The sequence below is a fragment of the Amblyraja radiata genome, chromosome 20 (assembly GCF_010909765.2).
Source record: "Amblyraja radiata isolate CabotCenter1 chromosome 20, sAmbRad1.1.pri, whole genome shotgun sequence".
In the NCBI taxonomy this organism is placed as follows: Eukaryota; Metazoa; Chordata; class Chondrichthyes; order Rajiformes; family Rajidae; genus Amblyraja; species Amblyraja radiata.
Genome location: NC_045975.1, coordinates 17,721,854 through 17,738,114, shown reverse-complemented (window position 1 = coordinate 17,738,114; position 16,261 = coordinate 17,721,854). Strand labels below are relative to the sequence as shown.

The 16,261-nt window shown below is 37.5% G+C and overlaps 1 protein-coding gene across 1 annotated transcript in view; it reads left to right on the top strand.

Moving 5' to 3' along the window:
• Nucleotides 1-16,261, top strand: part of ndufs3 (NADH:ubiquinone oxidoreductase core subunit S3) — a 20,402-nt gene extending 4,141 nt beyond the window's left edge. The window contains exons 2-7 of the mRNA XM_033038898.1: nucleotides 4,916-4,978; nucleotides 5,851-5,948; nucleotides 6,484-6,633; nucleotides 7,473-7,598; nucleotides 8,879-8,998; nucleotides 15,965-16,261. Coding sequence (XP_032894789.1) covers nucleotides 4,916-4,978; nucleotides 5,851-5,948; nucleotides 6,484-6,633; nucleotides 7,473-7,598; nucleotides 8,879-8,998; nucleotides 15,965-16,132 — 725 coding nt within the window. The 3' untranslated portion in view covers nucleotides 16,133-16,261. The remainder of the gene's footprint in view (nucleotides 1-4,915; nucleotides 4,979-5,850; nucleotides 5,949-6,483; nucleotides 6,634-7,472; nucleotides 7,599-8,878; nucleotides 8,999-15,964) is intronic.

The following is a 16,261-nucleotide window of genomic DNA, read 5'->3' as shown; positions in this document are numbered from 1 at the left end:
TTTTGACCCTCAATTATGTCCTATCTTAGTTTTAGTTTAGAGATACAGTGCGGAAACAGGCCCTTCAGCCCACCGAGTCTGCGCTGACCAGCGATCTCCGTACACTAGCACAATCCTACAAACGAAGGATAATTTACAATTTTTACTGAAGACAATTAACCTACAGACTTCTTTTTGGAATGTGGGAGGAAACCAAAGCTCCTGGAGAAAACACACACGGTCACGGGGAGGACGTACATACAGTACCCGTAGTCAGGATCGAACCTGAGTCTCTGGCGCTGTAAGGCAGCATCTCTACCACTGCATCACTGTGCTGCCAAACTTAAAACCCGCACCTTATAGAAACATATAAAATTATAAAAGGACTGGTCAAGCTAGATGCTGGAAAAATGTTCCCAATGTTGGGTGAGTCCAGAACCAGGGGCCACAGTCTTAGAATAAAGGGGAGGTCATTTAAGACTGAGGTGAGAAAAGTCTTTTTCACCCAGAGAGTTGTGAATTTATGTAATTCCCTGCCACAGAGGGCAGTGAAGCCCAAGTCACTGGATGGATTTAAGCGAGAGTTGGATAGAGCTCTAGGGGCTAGTGGAGTCAAGGGATATGGAGAGAAGGCAGGCACGGGTTATTGATAGGGGATGATCAGCCATGATCACAATGAATGGTGGTGCTGGCTCGAAGGGCCGAATGGCCTCCTCCTGCACCTATTTTCTATGTCTATGTTTCTATGTATCTTTGGGACGTTGGAGGAAACTGGAGCACCCGGAGGAAACCCACGCGATCACAGGAAAAACATGCAAACTTCATACAGACGGGATCAAACCCGGTTCCCCAGTGCTGAGCGGCAGCCACTCTGCCAGCTGCTCCATGCCAAACTATCTGCTCATAATATAGGGTAGGATAGAGTGTAAGTCATCAGAATTAGTAGAAAACGTAAAAAATATGAGAGTGTATACTGTAGTGGGGATATTTGAACTCTTGAACAAGATAAAGGTTGAGTGAGAGAGGAAATGTAGTTTTATGTAGGAACGTGTAATGCCATGCACTTCAGTGGGAGAACTCAAAAGGCAGACTTTTGAGAGATTGTTTGGAATTTAGCATGGATCTTGCTTGCAAATCCAAAAACGATAACATTTAAGTGCAGCCAGTAGTTAACAATGCAAGTGGCACATTGGGTGTTATTTCAAGGGAGTCAGAGTTCAGATTTAGAGAAGTATCATTACAATTATGCAGGGTTTTGTTGCATACTGTTTTGAACCCCTTATTTAAGAAAGGATATACTACCATTGGAGACAGTCCAAAGGGGACATGTGGGTTATTCTATCAAAAACTAAAAAAAAGTTGCATCTCTTTTTGTTTGTTTAGAAAATTGAGTCACACAAGATCCAAAGGGATATGATAGAGTTAACATTGAGGTGTTTTTGGGAGAGTCTTGAACGAGGGCAACTAATGTCAAGAAAAGAAGGAAGTCATTTAAACAGAGATGTGTATGAATTTCTTCTTAAAGAAATTCTTCCATATCTGGAATTTGCTATCCCTGGACAATTATGCAAGCTAGGTCGCAGGAGGCATTTAAAGAAAAATTTGGTGATTTTTTGAAAGATTGAGGAATTAACGACCATGTGAACAGGCATAGAAGAAGAAGTGAATACTGGGGCATATTAACACAATAGAAAACACTGCTTTAACGATTCCAAGATATTTGGATCTGAATTCTGCAATATTACGTCAACCCCACCTACCTACCTATATTCCTACTTCTGGATCCATATATTATGCATTTTCTTTCCTGATCTCACATTTTTTATCTTTTCATCCCCGGTCTTAGTCCACCCAGCTGCCAATCGAAACTCTCCCTCACATATTTGCACCCGCTCCACTCTTCCAGCTTCCTCTGCCTTGCCCTACTACGGGGTCAGTCTGAAGAAAGGTACTGACCCGAAATGTCACCTATTCATGTTCTCCATAGATGCTGCCTGACCCACTGAGTTACTCCAGCACTTAGTCTTTTTTTGTCAACCAGCTTCTGCAGTTCCTTGTGTCATTCTGCCCCGCCCCCAGACGGAACAAGGATAGTGTTACTGGTCGTTACTTTTCACCTCACTAGTCGCAATATCCAACACATTATTCTCCAACAGTTCTGCCATCTTCACTGTGATCCCACCACATCTTCCCACCTCTGCCCCTTTTCACTTTCCACAGCTCCCTCCACAACTCCTTGGTTCACTCATCACTTCCCACACAAAACCACCCCCTCCTCAGGTACTTTCCCCTGTAACACCTGTCCCTATACCTTCTCCCTCACATCTATGCAGGGTCCCCGCAGTCCTTTCAGGTTAGACAGAGATTCACATGCACCTCCTTTAACCGGCTAAATCTTCCAAGGCTTGCTGTATATCCTGGTTGCCAACAGTTTTAACTTCCCTTTCTATTCCAATACTGACCTTTGCGTTCTAAGCCTCCTCCAGTGGCTTACAACACAATAGAATGAACATTGAATTCTCCAATTTTAAGTAGCTAACCTACAACCTCCCCCTTCTCTTCCCTGTGCCCCTAACTGGATACGTACCCATTTCTCCCTTTCTCCTGTCCCTGTCCTCTTCCACCTATATTACTTCCTCTGGCATCAAATTTCAAGCCTATTCTTATCTCCCTTTCTCACTATTTTTGTCTCTTCATCTCTGGCCTTTATCCACCCATTGCCAATCAATCATCACCCCCCCCCTCCCCCACCCGTCACATGTATCTGCCATCTCTTGCCAAGATTTGTCCCATCCCCATGTCTCTTCCAGCTTTCTCCCCCCAACTACTATCATCTGCCCAATGGTGCCAACCCAAAACGTTGCCCATTCATGTTCTCCAGAGATGCTGCTTAACCCACTGAGTTACTTCAGCATTTTGTGTCTTTTTCTTATAAACTAGCAACTGCTGTTCCTTGTGTCTGAAGGAAGCGTATGCCAGGTTTAAAAAGATGGAATCAGACAGGGCTTTTGAGGAATATAAAGCAAGGAGGAAAGAACTCAATCGGCCAATTAGAAGGTACAAAAGGGGCCACAAAATGGATTTGGTGAGTCAAATTAATGAAAATCCAAAGGCTTTTTATACCTACTTTAAAATCAAAAGGGTAACAGGGAGAAGGTAGAGCAGCTCAAGGATTGACATGATTGAGTTTTCTGGGGAGGTGATGAAGGTGACCGATGAGGGGAGGGTGATGGATGTTGTCTACATGGATTTAGTAAGGCATTTGATAAAGTCTCCCCGGTAAGATAATCCAGAAGAGTAAGACACTGTTACAGGATTACCAGTGACTTGGGTTCAGAACTCGCTTACTGTTTGAAGGGGTAGGTTTGTGATGGAAAGACAATATTCAGGCTGGAGACCTTGGCTGCTTAAATGTAGAAGAGTTGGTTAGTAAGTTTACAGATGCCACCAAGATTGCTGGGGTTGGGGACTGTGATGAAAGCTGTCAAAGTATGCAGCAGTATATAGATCAGCTACAGAAATGGGTGGACAAATGCCGGATGGCATTTAATCTGAGCAAGTGCGTGGTATGGCACTTTGGGAAGCCGAATGTAAAGATAATGAATGAATGGCAAGACCCTTAACAACATTGATATGCAGAGGGATATTGGGATCCATGTCCACAAGTCCCTGAAACAGGCAATACAAGTAGATAGAGTGGTAAAGAAAGCATATAGTATGCTTGCCTTCATTGGTCGGAGCATTGTATGTAAGAATGTGGAAGTCATGATATAGTTTTATAGGACTTTGGATAGGCCACATTTGGAGTATTCTGTGAGTTCTGGTCGCACTAATACAAGAAGGATATGGAGGGTTAGAATTAGGGTGCAGAAGAGGTTTACCAGAATGATGCCTGGATTTGAAAATACTAGTTACAAGGAGAGGTTGGGTTTCTTTCTCTGGTGCATTGGTGACTGAGAGGAAACCTGATAGAAGTTTATAAAATTATGAGAGGCATAGATATGGTGGACAGTCAACCTTTTTCACAGGATGGGCATCTCAAATACTGGAGGGCAGAGCTTTAAGGTGAGAGGGGCAAAGTTTAAAGGAGATGTGCAGGGTAAATGTTTTACACAGAGGATGGTGGGTGCTTGGAGTGCGCTGCCAGAACGGTGGTGGAGGCAGACACAATAGTGGTGTTTAAGGTAGATAGGCACAGATATGCTAGGAATGGATATGAGTAATGTATAAGCCGATGAGATTTGTTTATTCTTGGCATGTTTGGCACAGACATTATGGACTGGAGAGCCTATTGCTGCATTGTACTTTTCTATGTTTAAACGCTGACGCCCTGCTACAGATCCCAGCTGGCACCAGTACTCTAATTCAGTTATGTGATGTGTTCAACATTTTCTTTCTCTCTGTACCTGCATATTACCTCCTAACCAAAAACCTTCACTTGTCAATAGGCTATTTCATTTTTATTACTGTTAACAATCAATGTTTTTAAATAGGATAAATATTAACAATGATGCTGAGACTATTTTCTTGTGTCTAGTATAATACCATGACATTATTTACATCTAGCTGTCCAGAATAAAAAATAAAGCGTTGTCACTTTTGAGATGTAGGGGTCGTGAGTACTCCAGAAGAGTCCTAGATTATGGGCAAAATTGTTTGAACCTTGACTTGTCCTGTGTCTCGATGAGCCAAGGCTGATGGACCTATTAAAGAATCCCACTTTAATTTTGTACTCGTTATATTTTAAGTTATATCACTTATATTTTCAGCTAGTGCTCCATTTAATTAACGGTCACTTTTTATTCCTAATGTTTCTTTATCAAGTGTGATTTTGATTTGTATTACAGTTTCAGTTTATGTAAAATACATAGATTCATTTTTTAAATTATTTTGATCCAAATGAGATGTTAAAATCTTGCCTGTGTTTTTATCTTAGCCCCGGGCTGGAGTGTTTCAGTATCGCAAACCAGGTATGAGGGATCGACCCCCGAGACACGACGTAAGTAACTGCCAAATGTTCTTTTAATTGTATCTTGGTTTTAATACGCAAATCCACAGACGACATTGGGAAGCTTCCAAGTAAAGGCGCTCTTTTACAGAGAGTTAGTAATTATGGTTCTCTACTTGGAGAGCGAAACAATTTTTCAAGAGTGCCACATAAGAGAGGATTCAGTTACAAGGAAAGGTGGTGTGGTATGTAATAAAGGTTAATCTTTTACATTATGATTAACATGTGCTTGGGGTTGAATTGGAAATTTAAGTTAACTAAGCAACATAATATGTGAGGTGGGATTTTTTATTTCATTGTTCTCTAGGATGAAAACAGTATTGTGTGTTTGCCATTGGTTGTGCAGAAATGGTGATGAGCTTTTTTCTAACTCTGCTGAGGTCCAAGTGTTAAAGGTACACCATGATGATACTCTGTGTATCTGCTGTCCTTATCCTTGTAAATGAAGGTTTCTGCTGTGTGAAGTGCTGCTGTTTTGGTTTTAGCAAATTATTGCTTAATGTGCTGCAGATGATTAAGTCAATGGATGTGTTGCCTACCAGTAATCTACCTTCATCGAAGTAATGTTGAACCATGATTAATGTAGATTCCCTCATCCAGATATGGAAAACATTCTATTACAGTCCTGACTTGTGACTTGGTGATGGAGAGGTTTCGGAAAGCTAATACCAGGTGCAGACAAGTCCGATTTTAACTTGTTCCAATTGCAACACCGTTTATTAATACTTGGATTTGTAAAATAAATTGACTGACACATTGAGATTTGTTGGAAAAATGAACCAAGAAGCCTGGATGCTTTTAATGGGGGAAAAAATATGATAGAAACTCCATACTTGTGGTTTATCAGGCATTTTATCTTGCAGCAACTGTCAGACCAAAGGATGAACTACAGCGCAACCAGCTATCCCAGTTTGGTGAATATGTTGCTGACATTCTTCCCAAATATGTCCAACACATTCAGGTAAGCTGTATGAGCTATATGAGCTGCCTGAGCTGTAGGGAGAGGTTGAGCAGGCTCGGACTTTATACGTTACAACACAGGACGATGAGGGATGATCTTATAGAGGTGTATAAAATCATGAGAAGAATAGATAGGGTAAATGCACAGTCTTTTACCCAGAATAGAGTAATCAAGAACCTGAGGGGCAACGTTTTTACACAAAGGGTGGTAAGTTTATGAAACAAGCTGCCAGAGGAGGTAGCTTGAGGCAAGTTCTATTACCATGTTTAAAAGATATTTGGACAGGTACATGGATAGGATAGGTTTAGAAGGTTACGGGCTAAATGAAGGCAGGTGGGACGAGTATAGATGGGACACGTTGGTTGGCATGGGCAAGTAAGGCCGAATGACCTGTTTCCACACTGTATGTCTCTGTGACTCTCTATGACCCGCTGAATGTTTTTGGCATTTTCTGTATTTATTTCAAATTCCCAACACCTGCAATTATTTTTTATTTTTCTTCAATACATATCTTTGTCTTGCCTTTGTTCAATAGGTAACTTGTTTCAATGAATTGGAACTCTGTATCCATCCAGATGGCATAATACCGGTGCTGACATTCCTGCGAGATCATACCAATGCCCAATTTAAATCGCTTGCTGATGAGACTGCAGTGGATGTCCCAACTCGTCCGTTTAGATTCGAGGTAATGGGATAAAGGGTCAGGGCTACAGTTATGAAGTATTACATTTATAGCAGCTTTTAAATTGTGCACATTTTATTATGAGAATTTCAAATTACTTTGTATTTATTAGATTTTACTTAAAATGCTTATTGCTTGCCGAAGCATAAAATATATTGGGTAAAATGTTGTCTAAAATGGAAGACTACTTCCTTCCAAAGTAGATCTTGTATGAGAAGTAGGAACAGAACAGAAGTGAAAGAGTTATGTGTGCAGTGCTCTAAGAACAAAATAAATAGCAAATGGCATAGGTCAGGACTCTGACAATCTTCATCAGATCACACTTTTGAGTGAAATTAACAAAAATACATGTGAACGGCATGTGAGTGCATAGTCTCAAATGAACCTTACAACAGCATCTTTATCAATGAGACACCATTGCCAATTGTATATTGCCAATTACAATGAGAATGGACTTCAACTTCTTCATTTCTTGAATGATGGCATAGACTTCATACATGCAAATATCACAGCAATCACCTATCAGAAAATAAAGCTCAAAGAAAATTTGCGTATTTTGTTTGAACACTTTTCCACACATCACTTCCTTTTGATGCTTAAAAAAGTATAGAGTTAATCATAAACAAAAGCCATGATAGGAAATTCCAAATTGCCAAATCACTTGTTTAATTCCATGCATGCATAAATATAAAGAATATGCAATGATGTATTTCAGAGTTTTACAAAAATTGACAATTTGTGCAAGACTTTCATTTGTTTCGGTGTATCTTGTATCTTGTTTCAGTGTTCTGATTAATGATAGTCATGATTGAATTTTAAGATAACTGCTTCTTTTGCAATAGGTTGTATATAACATGCTTTCGCTGCGGTTTAATTCTCGCATACGTGTGAAAACTTACACCGATGAGTTGACGCCGTTGGATTCCTTAGTACCTGTGTTTCAAGCTGCAAACTGGTATGAAAGAGAGGTGAGCTGAAGCAATACAATGATTTTTTTTCCAGCTCAGGCAAAGGGCATTGATCTGAGATTAATTTTGTTGCTCTCACCATGAATATAAGCTGACCTGAATTCATGAGGTGGGAGGTTGCAACCTTCACGTGGTCCGCCCTGTTTCAACGAATGCAATCAACCTGACGTGCATAATCAAATAAGATCAAATAGAACAAGTTGTCCTTCAACTTTAGGCTGTGCACGACATATGCAAGAAGAAGACCTGGATTCTCCTGTTTTATTAATAGTTTGCCTCCTGGAAAGGCAAGACAAAGTGCAATGCTTGGAGGGATGTAACCGTAAGGAGTGGTAGATAATTGAACTAAGAGCAGAGCAATATTAGATATCGGAGGCTAGAGCTTGCTGACAGAATCTGATGGACCGGCAAAGAAGAGGTTCAACAACATTCTGACAGCCTATTAATTATTAATGAGGGTAGATTATTCATTTAATTGAATATGAAAACAAGGCTTTAGGTAGCTAGTTGTAGGCAGGATTGGAGATCAGTATGAAGAAAACTACAAATCATTGCTTTATCGTTAAATGTCTAAAAACCAAAGGTAGACTCCAGTCTCAATGGGACTTCTTACCTGTTCTGACGAGAGATGTTATTTAAATGATTTACTTTTTTATAGAACTTGCTGAACTACTTTGTACGTAGTAACAAATACCAATTGAAGGTTGTGTGTATAAATTCAGGATGGCTATCTAATTTGGTGGAGGAAAGTTGCTTGTGGATGTCAGCAGTACAGATTTGAATTTTTAATTTGAGGTGTGGCATCAGTTTTGGGGGCATCCAGCCTTTGATGGCTCTTAATTTATCTGGAAAGAGCAGATTTGATAAACTGGGTGACTTTTACTTCATTGATCTGTTAAAATTTGAATTCCAAGTGAAAAATCATGAGGCTTTTAGGGTTGAATTGGACTTAACTGTTGTAAGATGCTTATTTTCCAAAAGCAGCCACACAATTAATAATACGATTTAAAACAACTCTACTGCGCTTTGGGATGCAAGCACGGAAAATAGGACATTAGATTAAGTCAAGATACAATAAATGATCTAATTCAGAAGTGACATTTAAGTAATGTATTTATTATGTATGGTTTTATAATTTAAAACATTTTATCCAGTAGATAATTTTAGATTTTGTAGGTTGGATGCACAAATTTCCGATGTCTTTCATAAATATATTGAATCTATTAAGTCTACAATTTAAAGTTTATAATTAAATTAGAAATTTTTACTATTCATTCCAGATTTGGGATATGTATGGCGTATTCTTTGCTAACCATCCAGACCTGAGACGAATTCTTACAGACTATGGATTTGAAGGCCATCCTTTCCGCAAAGACTTTCCACTGTCTGGCTATGTGGAGGTATAACATCTTGTTTCTACAATAGTGTAGCTATCAATTTTTTTTAATTGACTTTTGTTTTTCTCTATCATTCACCCTGTTCCTGAAATTTCTGAAAAAAGTCTTGAGTATTGCGTGCAGTATTTGGAGTATTGCCTGCAGTTCTGTCGCTACATGACAGGAAGGATGTGGAGATTTTGAAGAATGTGCAGAGGAGGTTTACCAAAATGCTGCCTTGTTTAGAGGCTTTCAGGTACAAGGAGAAGTTGGATAAACTTGGATTGTTTTCTTTGGAAGGTCTGAGGTTGAGGGGAGCCTTGATAGAAGTGTATAAAATCATGAGAGGCATAAACAGGGTAGACAGTCAGAGCATTTTACCCAGGGTAAAAATGTCCAACACTGGAGCTCATAGTTGTAAGGTGAGAGGGGGAAAGTTTAATGAAGATATACATGTCAAGTTTTGTATACAGTGTTGAGGGCCTGGAAGGCATTGCCTGAGGTGGTGGTGGAGGAGATCTGAGGCTTTTAAGAGGCTTTTAGAGACTTCCGGTGGCGCTATGGAGTAGGAGAGACTCGCGCCAACTAGCTCCGTGAAAAAACCGAAAAAACGGGAGGAAAAGACAGATCCTACCTGCAGAAACCGGGACCGATTGTTTTGTACTAAGCCCGTGACGTCATCAGGCGCGCGACACCGGCAGTATGTCGACTCAACATACTCCCCCCCACAAGGCAAAAAACGGCAAGTCTAAAGAGGTAGGCCCAACTGGAGCCTCGGCCTCAGGTTTAACAGCATCCCGAGAAGACATCTCAAAGAAGAAGAATAAGACTGAGATGGAAGAATTAAAAGAAGAATTAAAAACATTCCTTAAGGAGGAACTTAAAAATCTTAGACAGAACTTTCAAGAGGTTAAAAAGGAGCTAGCATCTTTAAAAAAAGAAATGCAAGAACAAATTAAAGAAGAGGTCACAGAGATTGTACACGAAGTCCTTGAGGACTGGAAATTAGAAATGGAAAGAAATATGACTCAAAACGCTGAAGAAGTAAATGGAAAACTGAATAAGATGGAATCCAGATTTGATTCTAAACTTGAACCTATTCTCCTGACATTAGACCAACACTACAAGATTGTAAAAGAACTTGAGGAACTTGCAGAGACAAGCACCGCAACTACAAAACAACTCATCACTGAGAACCAACGCCTATCAAAGTTATTGTATCAAATAACTGAAAAATGTACAGACTTGGAGGGACGACAGAGGCGTCAGAACTTAAGAATCGTGGGCATCTAGGAAGGCAGAGAGGGGACTCGTGACCCCCGTGAATTTGCTGCAGAAGTACTGAAAACAATTTTGAACCTGGATCAGGCGCCATTACTTGCCCGAGCGCACAGAGTGGGTCGCCCAAAGGTGGGCGACCGACCAAGAATAATGATAGTAAAGGTCCAACATGACCATGTATTGGATGACATGATGAGGAAAATTGGCAAAAGCAGAAATCTTGTATATGAAGGAGACAAGATTAGCGTATTCAGAGATTACCCCGTGGAAGTTGCTAAGAAAAGAGCGTTGTTCACAGAAACAAGAAGAATACTGAAGAACATAAAGAATCTGAGATATGGACTGTTATACCCCGCAACACTGAGAGTCAGTTACGAGAAGAAGGAATACTTCTTCATCAAGCATACTTAAAAAAGGTGACACTCCTCAATGTGTATGGACTTCTTCATCAAGCATTTGAATTTGCCAAGAAAGTCGAAGACAAGATCAAATATTGAAAAATATTCAACTCTTAACACCTACTCGGACACTGCTATCTCGCAGAGAAGATATGGAACTCTAAACTTTAAACTATTATATTTAAGAGTTGCCTAAAATTCGCAATAAGAATTGGGTATATTTCCTGCAACGGATATATAATACTAACATTCTAGTACTAACCTCTAACCTCTAACAACTATTAATAATCAAGAATATTAACTAACACTAACTAATGATAACAAGATTATTTAGATTATTTAAGAATTAATTAAAAGTATGAAATATAAGTAAAGTATGATTCAGGTATTTTATAATGAGAAATGTTTGATGGCCCTCTCTCTGATGTTTTCGTTTTTGATTATTCTTTGATAAATGTTTATATTATACAAAACTAATATTTCAATTTGAGACTACTAATTATACCATTAATGGAATATAATCAATATTTCTTTCCCCCCCACAAATTGTATGCATCGAATTGGAAACTTTCCTTTCAAGGAAAGCACGGAGCTAGTATTTTTATAAACCGAAAGCTACGGAAGTCCATAGATGCTTAGCCACATTAGGGTGGCTATCACTAACTGCACTAATTGTAGTTGTAGTTGCTTTTCTTTTTTACTTTCCACACTTTACTAACCCTATTAGCTATCACCTTTTTTTATCTTATATCACATTATATTTTGTATTTGGAATGGAATTGCATATTTTATTTAAGGAGATACGTTCGGATGGAAAACAGACGTGACCTAAAATTCATCTACCTGAAGTTCAAGTATAAGGTAGGGTTGAGTGTGCTGAATCATCTGCTCTACCACTTAATCACAAGATGCAAGACATGAATATAAAAATTGGGGGTGAGGGAATTAAATTCTGTAGTTGGAACGTTAAGGGAATTAATGAACCTATCAAGAGAGGCAAAGTGTTAGCACATTTAAAATCATTGAAAACAGATATAATATTTCTCCAGGAGACACATCTTAAAAAGGAAGCACAACACAGACTGAAAGCAAAATGGATTGCTAAAGCGTACCATTCTTCATTCTCACATAAATCAAGAGGTGTTGCAATATTAATTCGTAAAGGTATACCCTTTAAACATATATCAACGATAGAAGACATTGAAGGCAGATATATTATAATAATAGGGGGGTTATACTTAAAAAAGGTGACACTCCTCAATGTGTATGGACCAAATTTTGATAGCCCTCTGTTTTTTAAGAGAATTCTTAACAATATCCCGGAAGGTACACAACAAAACTTAATAATCGGTGGAGATTTAAATTGTACATTGGATGCTTGTTTGGATAGATCATCAACTCAAAGAAAACTAAAATCTCGATCAAGTGAATTTTTAAATTCATACATTAATACCACTAATATTAAGGACGTTTGGAGATTTGAAAATCCATCGGGCCGAGAATATTCATTTTACTCACCAGTACATAAAACTTACTCAAGGATAGACTATTTTTTAGTAGATTCAAAACTTATCCCATTCACCTATAACTCACAATATCATAACATCATAATCTCAGACCACGCCCCATTAACATTTATGATCAAAGTAAACGGAATGGCAGAGACACAGTCACAATGGAGATTTAATCCCCAAATCTTAAAAGATAAGTCATGTAATGAATATCTAGTAAAACAGATTAAAATGTTTTTTGAGGCTAACGATAGCCCTGAAATCTCTGCCTCCCTTCTTTGGGAAACATTTAAAGCATTTGTACGAGGAGCATTAATTTCTTCCCAATCATTTTTTAATAAAGAGAATAGGGCCAAACAACAGAAACTGGAAATGGAAATAAAGCAATTAGACACAGAAAATGCAGCAGCACCATCCACGATAAAACACAATAAAATTGCAGTATTGAAATATAAATTAAACAAGATTTATTCAGACCAAGTTATAAAACTTTATCAACATACAAAACAATTAAATTTTGAATTTGGTGACAAACCACAAAAACTATTAGCGCGTCAACTTCGCAAATTGGACGGGGAAAAAACAATATACAAAATTAGAACAGATAAGGGAGAAACATTAACACTGCCTAAAGATATTAATGATAGATTTCTACAATACTACCAAAAATTGTATTCATCTAAAATAACAGAACAATCAACGGGAATGGAAACATTTTTACAGAATTGTAAGTTTGCGGGTCTAGATCAGAAAGAGAGAGAATTGCTAGGGTCTGAAATTACGATAAAAGACATTGAAGAATCAATAAAGTCCTTAAAAAACGGAAAGTCGGCAGGACCCGATGGTCTAAATTCGGAATTTTATTAAAAAAATTATGATTTGCTTTCCCCACGCCTATAGACAATGTACAAATACGCTTATACTCAACAGAAACTCCCAGAAACTCTAAATGAATCAAGAATCATACTTATACCAAAAACGGACAAGGATCTTGAAGACCCAGGTTCATACAGAGCTATAGCCCTCTTAAATACTGATCAGAAAATACTAACTAAGATTCTATCTAATAGATTGAGCTTAGTGATCAGTAAATTAATACATCCTGACCAAACAGGGTTTATCCCCAAACGGTATTCATTTTTTAATCTGAGAAGATTATTTAATATTATATACTCCAATAGAATCCCTAATGCAGAGCTAGCAATTATCTCGTTAGATGCTGAAAAAGCATTTGACCAGGTAGAATGGCCATATTTATTTTCGGTGATGGAAAAATTTCAACTAGGAGAGAAGTACTGTACATGGGTTAAATTGTTATATTCTAACCCAACAGCTAGAATATTAACAAACAAAATGTTATCAACTAAATTTAATCTCTCTAGAGGCTGTAGACAAGGATGCTCACTATCCCCACTATTATTTGCTCTCGCAATCGAACCCCTAGCAGAAAGCGTTAGAAACCATCCAGGAATATTTGGATACAATACTAGAGACACAAGGAATAAAATCTTATATGCAGATGATATACTAATATATATTACAAAATTAGAAACTAGTATTCCAAACCTATTAAATCTAATAACTCAATTTGGTCAGTTTTCGGGATATAGAATCAATTGGAATAAAAGCGAAATCATGTCAATAACAAAATTCAATTTACATACAATACACAATCCCCTTTTAAAATAGTTAAAGATAAATTTAAATACTTAGGAATCTATGTAACTAAGACATATACCTCTTTATTTAAACTAAATTTCCCACCCTTACTGAATAAACTACATAAGAATATTCAATACTGGAAAACACTCCCCATTTCAATGCTTGGGAGAATTAATGCTATAAAAATGATTTTTTTACCGCAACTGCTGTACCTACTTCAATTAATTCCGATATATATCCCAAAAACCTTTTTCAAAAAAGTCGACTCCATTGTTACAAGTTTTGTCTGGGATTATAAGAATCATAGAATAAGTAAAAAACATTTATGTAAATCAAAGATAAATGGAGGTCTGGCTTTGCCAAATTTCTTATTTTATTTTTGGGCAGTCCATATTAAAAACATGACTTTTTGGCTGGAAGAAATGGACCAAATTGGCTAATGATGGAAAAGGAAGACTGTCTACCTTTTGAAATTGGACCGATCATATTTGCCCCCACAAAACTGCACAAAAAAACCTATAAAGAAAACCCCATAATACATAGTGGAATACGAATTTGGAAACAAATAAAAAAAGATTTAAAATTGAATAATATACCACTCTGCCTTCCCATTGTAAATAATCCTTTATTCAAATCATCCTTTATGGACAAAGGTTTCACACAATGGAAAAATCATGGAATCAAAAATATAGGACATCTTTATGGGAAAGGTACTTTTCTTTCATTTCAAGAGTTACAACTGAATTATGGACTGCACTCAAATAATTTCTTCACATATCTACAAATTAGAGATTATGTTAAATCTAATACACAAGTTTACAGGAATAGGGAATCAGAAATTCTTGATGAATGTCTGAACAAGCATCCTAATACTGAAAAACTAATAGCTTATATTTATAACACCCTACTAAATAACGAGGTACCACCGACCGAACCATATAGATACAAATGGGAAAATGAAATAGGTCATCCTATCACGAAAGATATGTGGGACGAAAGTTTACAACAAATACATCAATGTTCATTAAATGCCAGACATACTTTAATACAATTCAAGGTCTTACATAGACTACACTTCTCTAAAATAAAACTAAATAGAATCTTCCCACAAATCTCTCCTATTTGTGATAAATGTCTACATTTAGAGGCTAATTTAACACATACGTTTGCAAACTGTATAAAACTTAAACATTTCTGGACAGATATTTTTGAAATAACTTCAGAAGTTATTAATACAAAACTGGACCCAGACACAAAATTAATAATACTTGGAATATCAGAACAAAGCTTAACACTCACAACAAACCAAAGAAACTTCCTCAATTACAGTATAATAACCGGAAAAAAATTAATATTAAAATTTTGGAAAGGCCCTACAACCCCCACAATTAAAATGTGGATTACGGAAATGTCGGAGACCCTATACTTAGAAAGAATTAGACTTGTCTTAATGGACAAACAAGATCTTTTCCATAAAATTTGGGCTCCATTCATTAACTATCTGAAGGGGTAGATTGGCACAGCACGAGGACCCAGCTGAAACTTGAACTCAGGAACAGATGAAAAACTATACTCTATACTTTATAACCTACGAACCTATCTCCATTGATGTATTACAGGTAACCCATTCCACCTCCCTTGTTTTTCTGTTGTGTTGTTTTTTGTTTTGTTTTTTGCTTTCTTTTTTATTTGTAACTTTCTACCCTCTCTTTTTCTCGCTTTCTATAAAAAATAAAAATACTAGAAGCAGAAGTAATTGATAATGGAAATTTTTTATAATGTATGACATTGTATATGAAAAGTTTTTTTTTTTAACTATAATATGTAACTACATTTTATAATATGTCTACTTCTAATAAATAAATTAAAAAAAAAAAAAAAAAAAGAGGCTTTTAGAAATGCAAGTGCAAGGAACAGAGGAATATGGATCATGTACAGGCAGATGAGATCTGTTTAATTTGGCACCAAGTTCGGCCCAAACATTTTGGGCCTAAGGGCCAATTTCTGTGCAGTACGTTCTATGTTCTAAAAATCTGCAATGCAAGCACATCAGCTATTTAGAAATAATTAAACACCAATGTTAATTGTTCGATCTCATGAAGTATGTCACCGATGTTACTTGTTACCTTTTCTTCCAGGTACGTTATGATGATGAAGTCAAACGTGTGGTTGCTGAGCCAGTTGAACTATCCCAGGAATTCCGCAAATTTGACCTCAATAGCCCGTGGGAAACTTTCCCAGCACATCGTGAGCCGGTTGAATTACCAAAACTTGACGCTGGAGAGAAAAAGCCTGAGACAAAGTGAATAGAGGCAGCTGCATCTTAGGGAAGGCCCTGAGTAATATCACTTCTCACATGGACCCAAGTAGCTGTTGTTCTGTAACACCAAATGGTCTGTGTGATATTTATGTAAATAAATTACTTGTATAAGGTT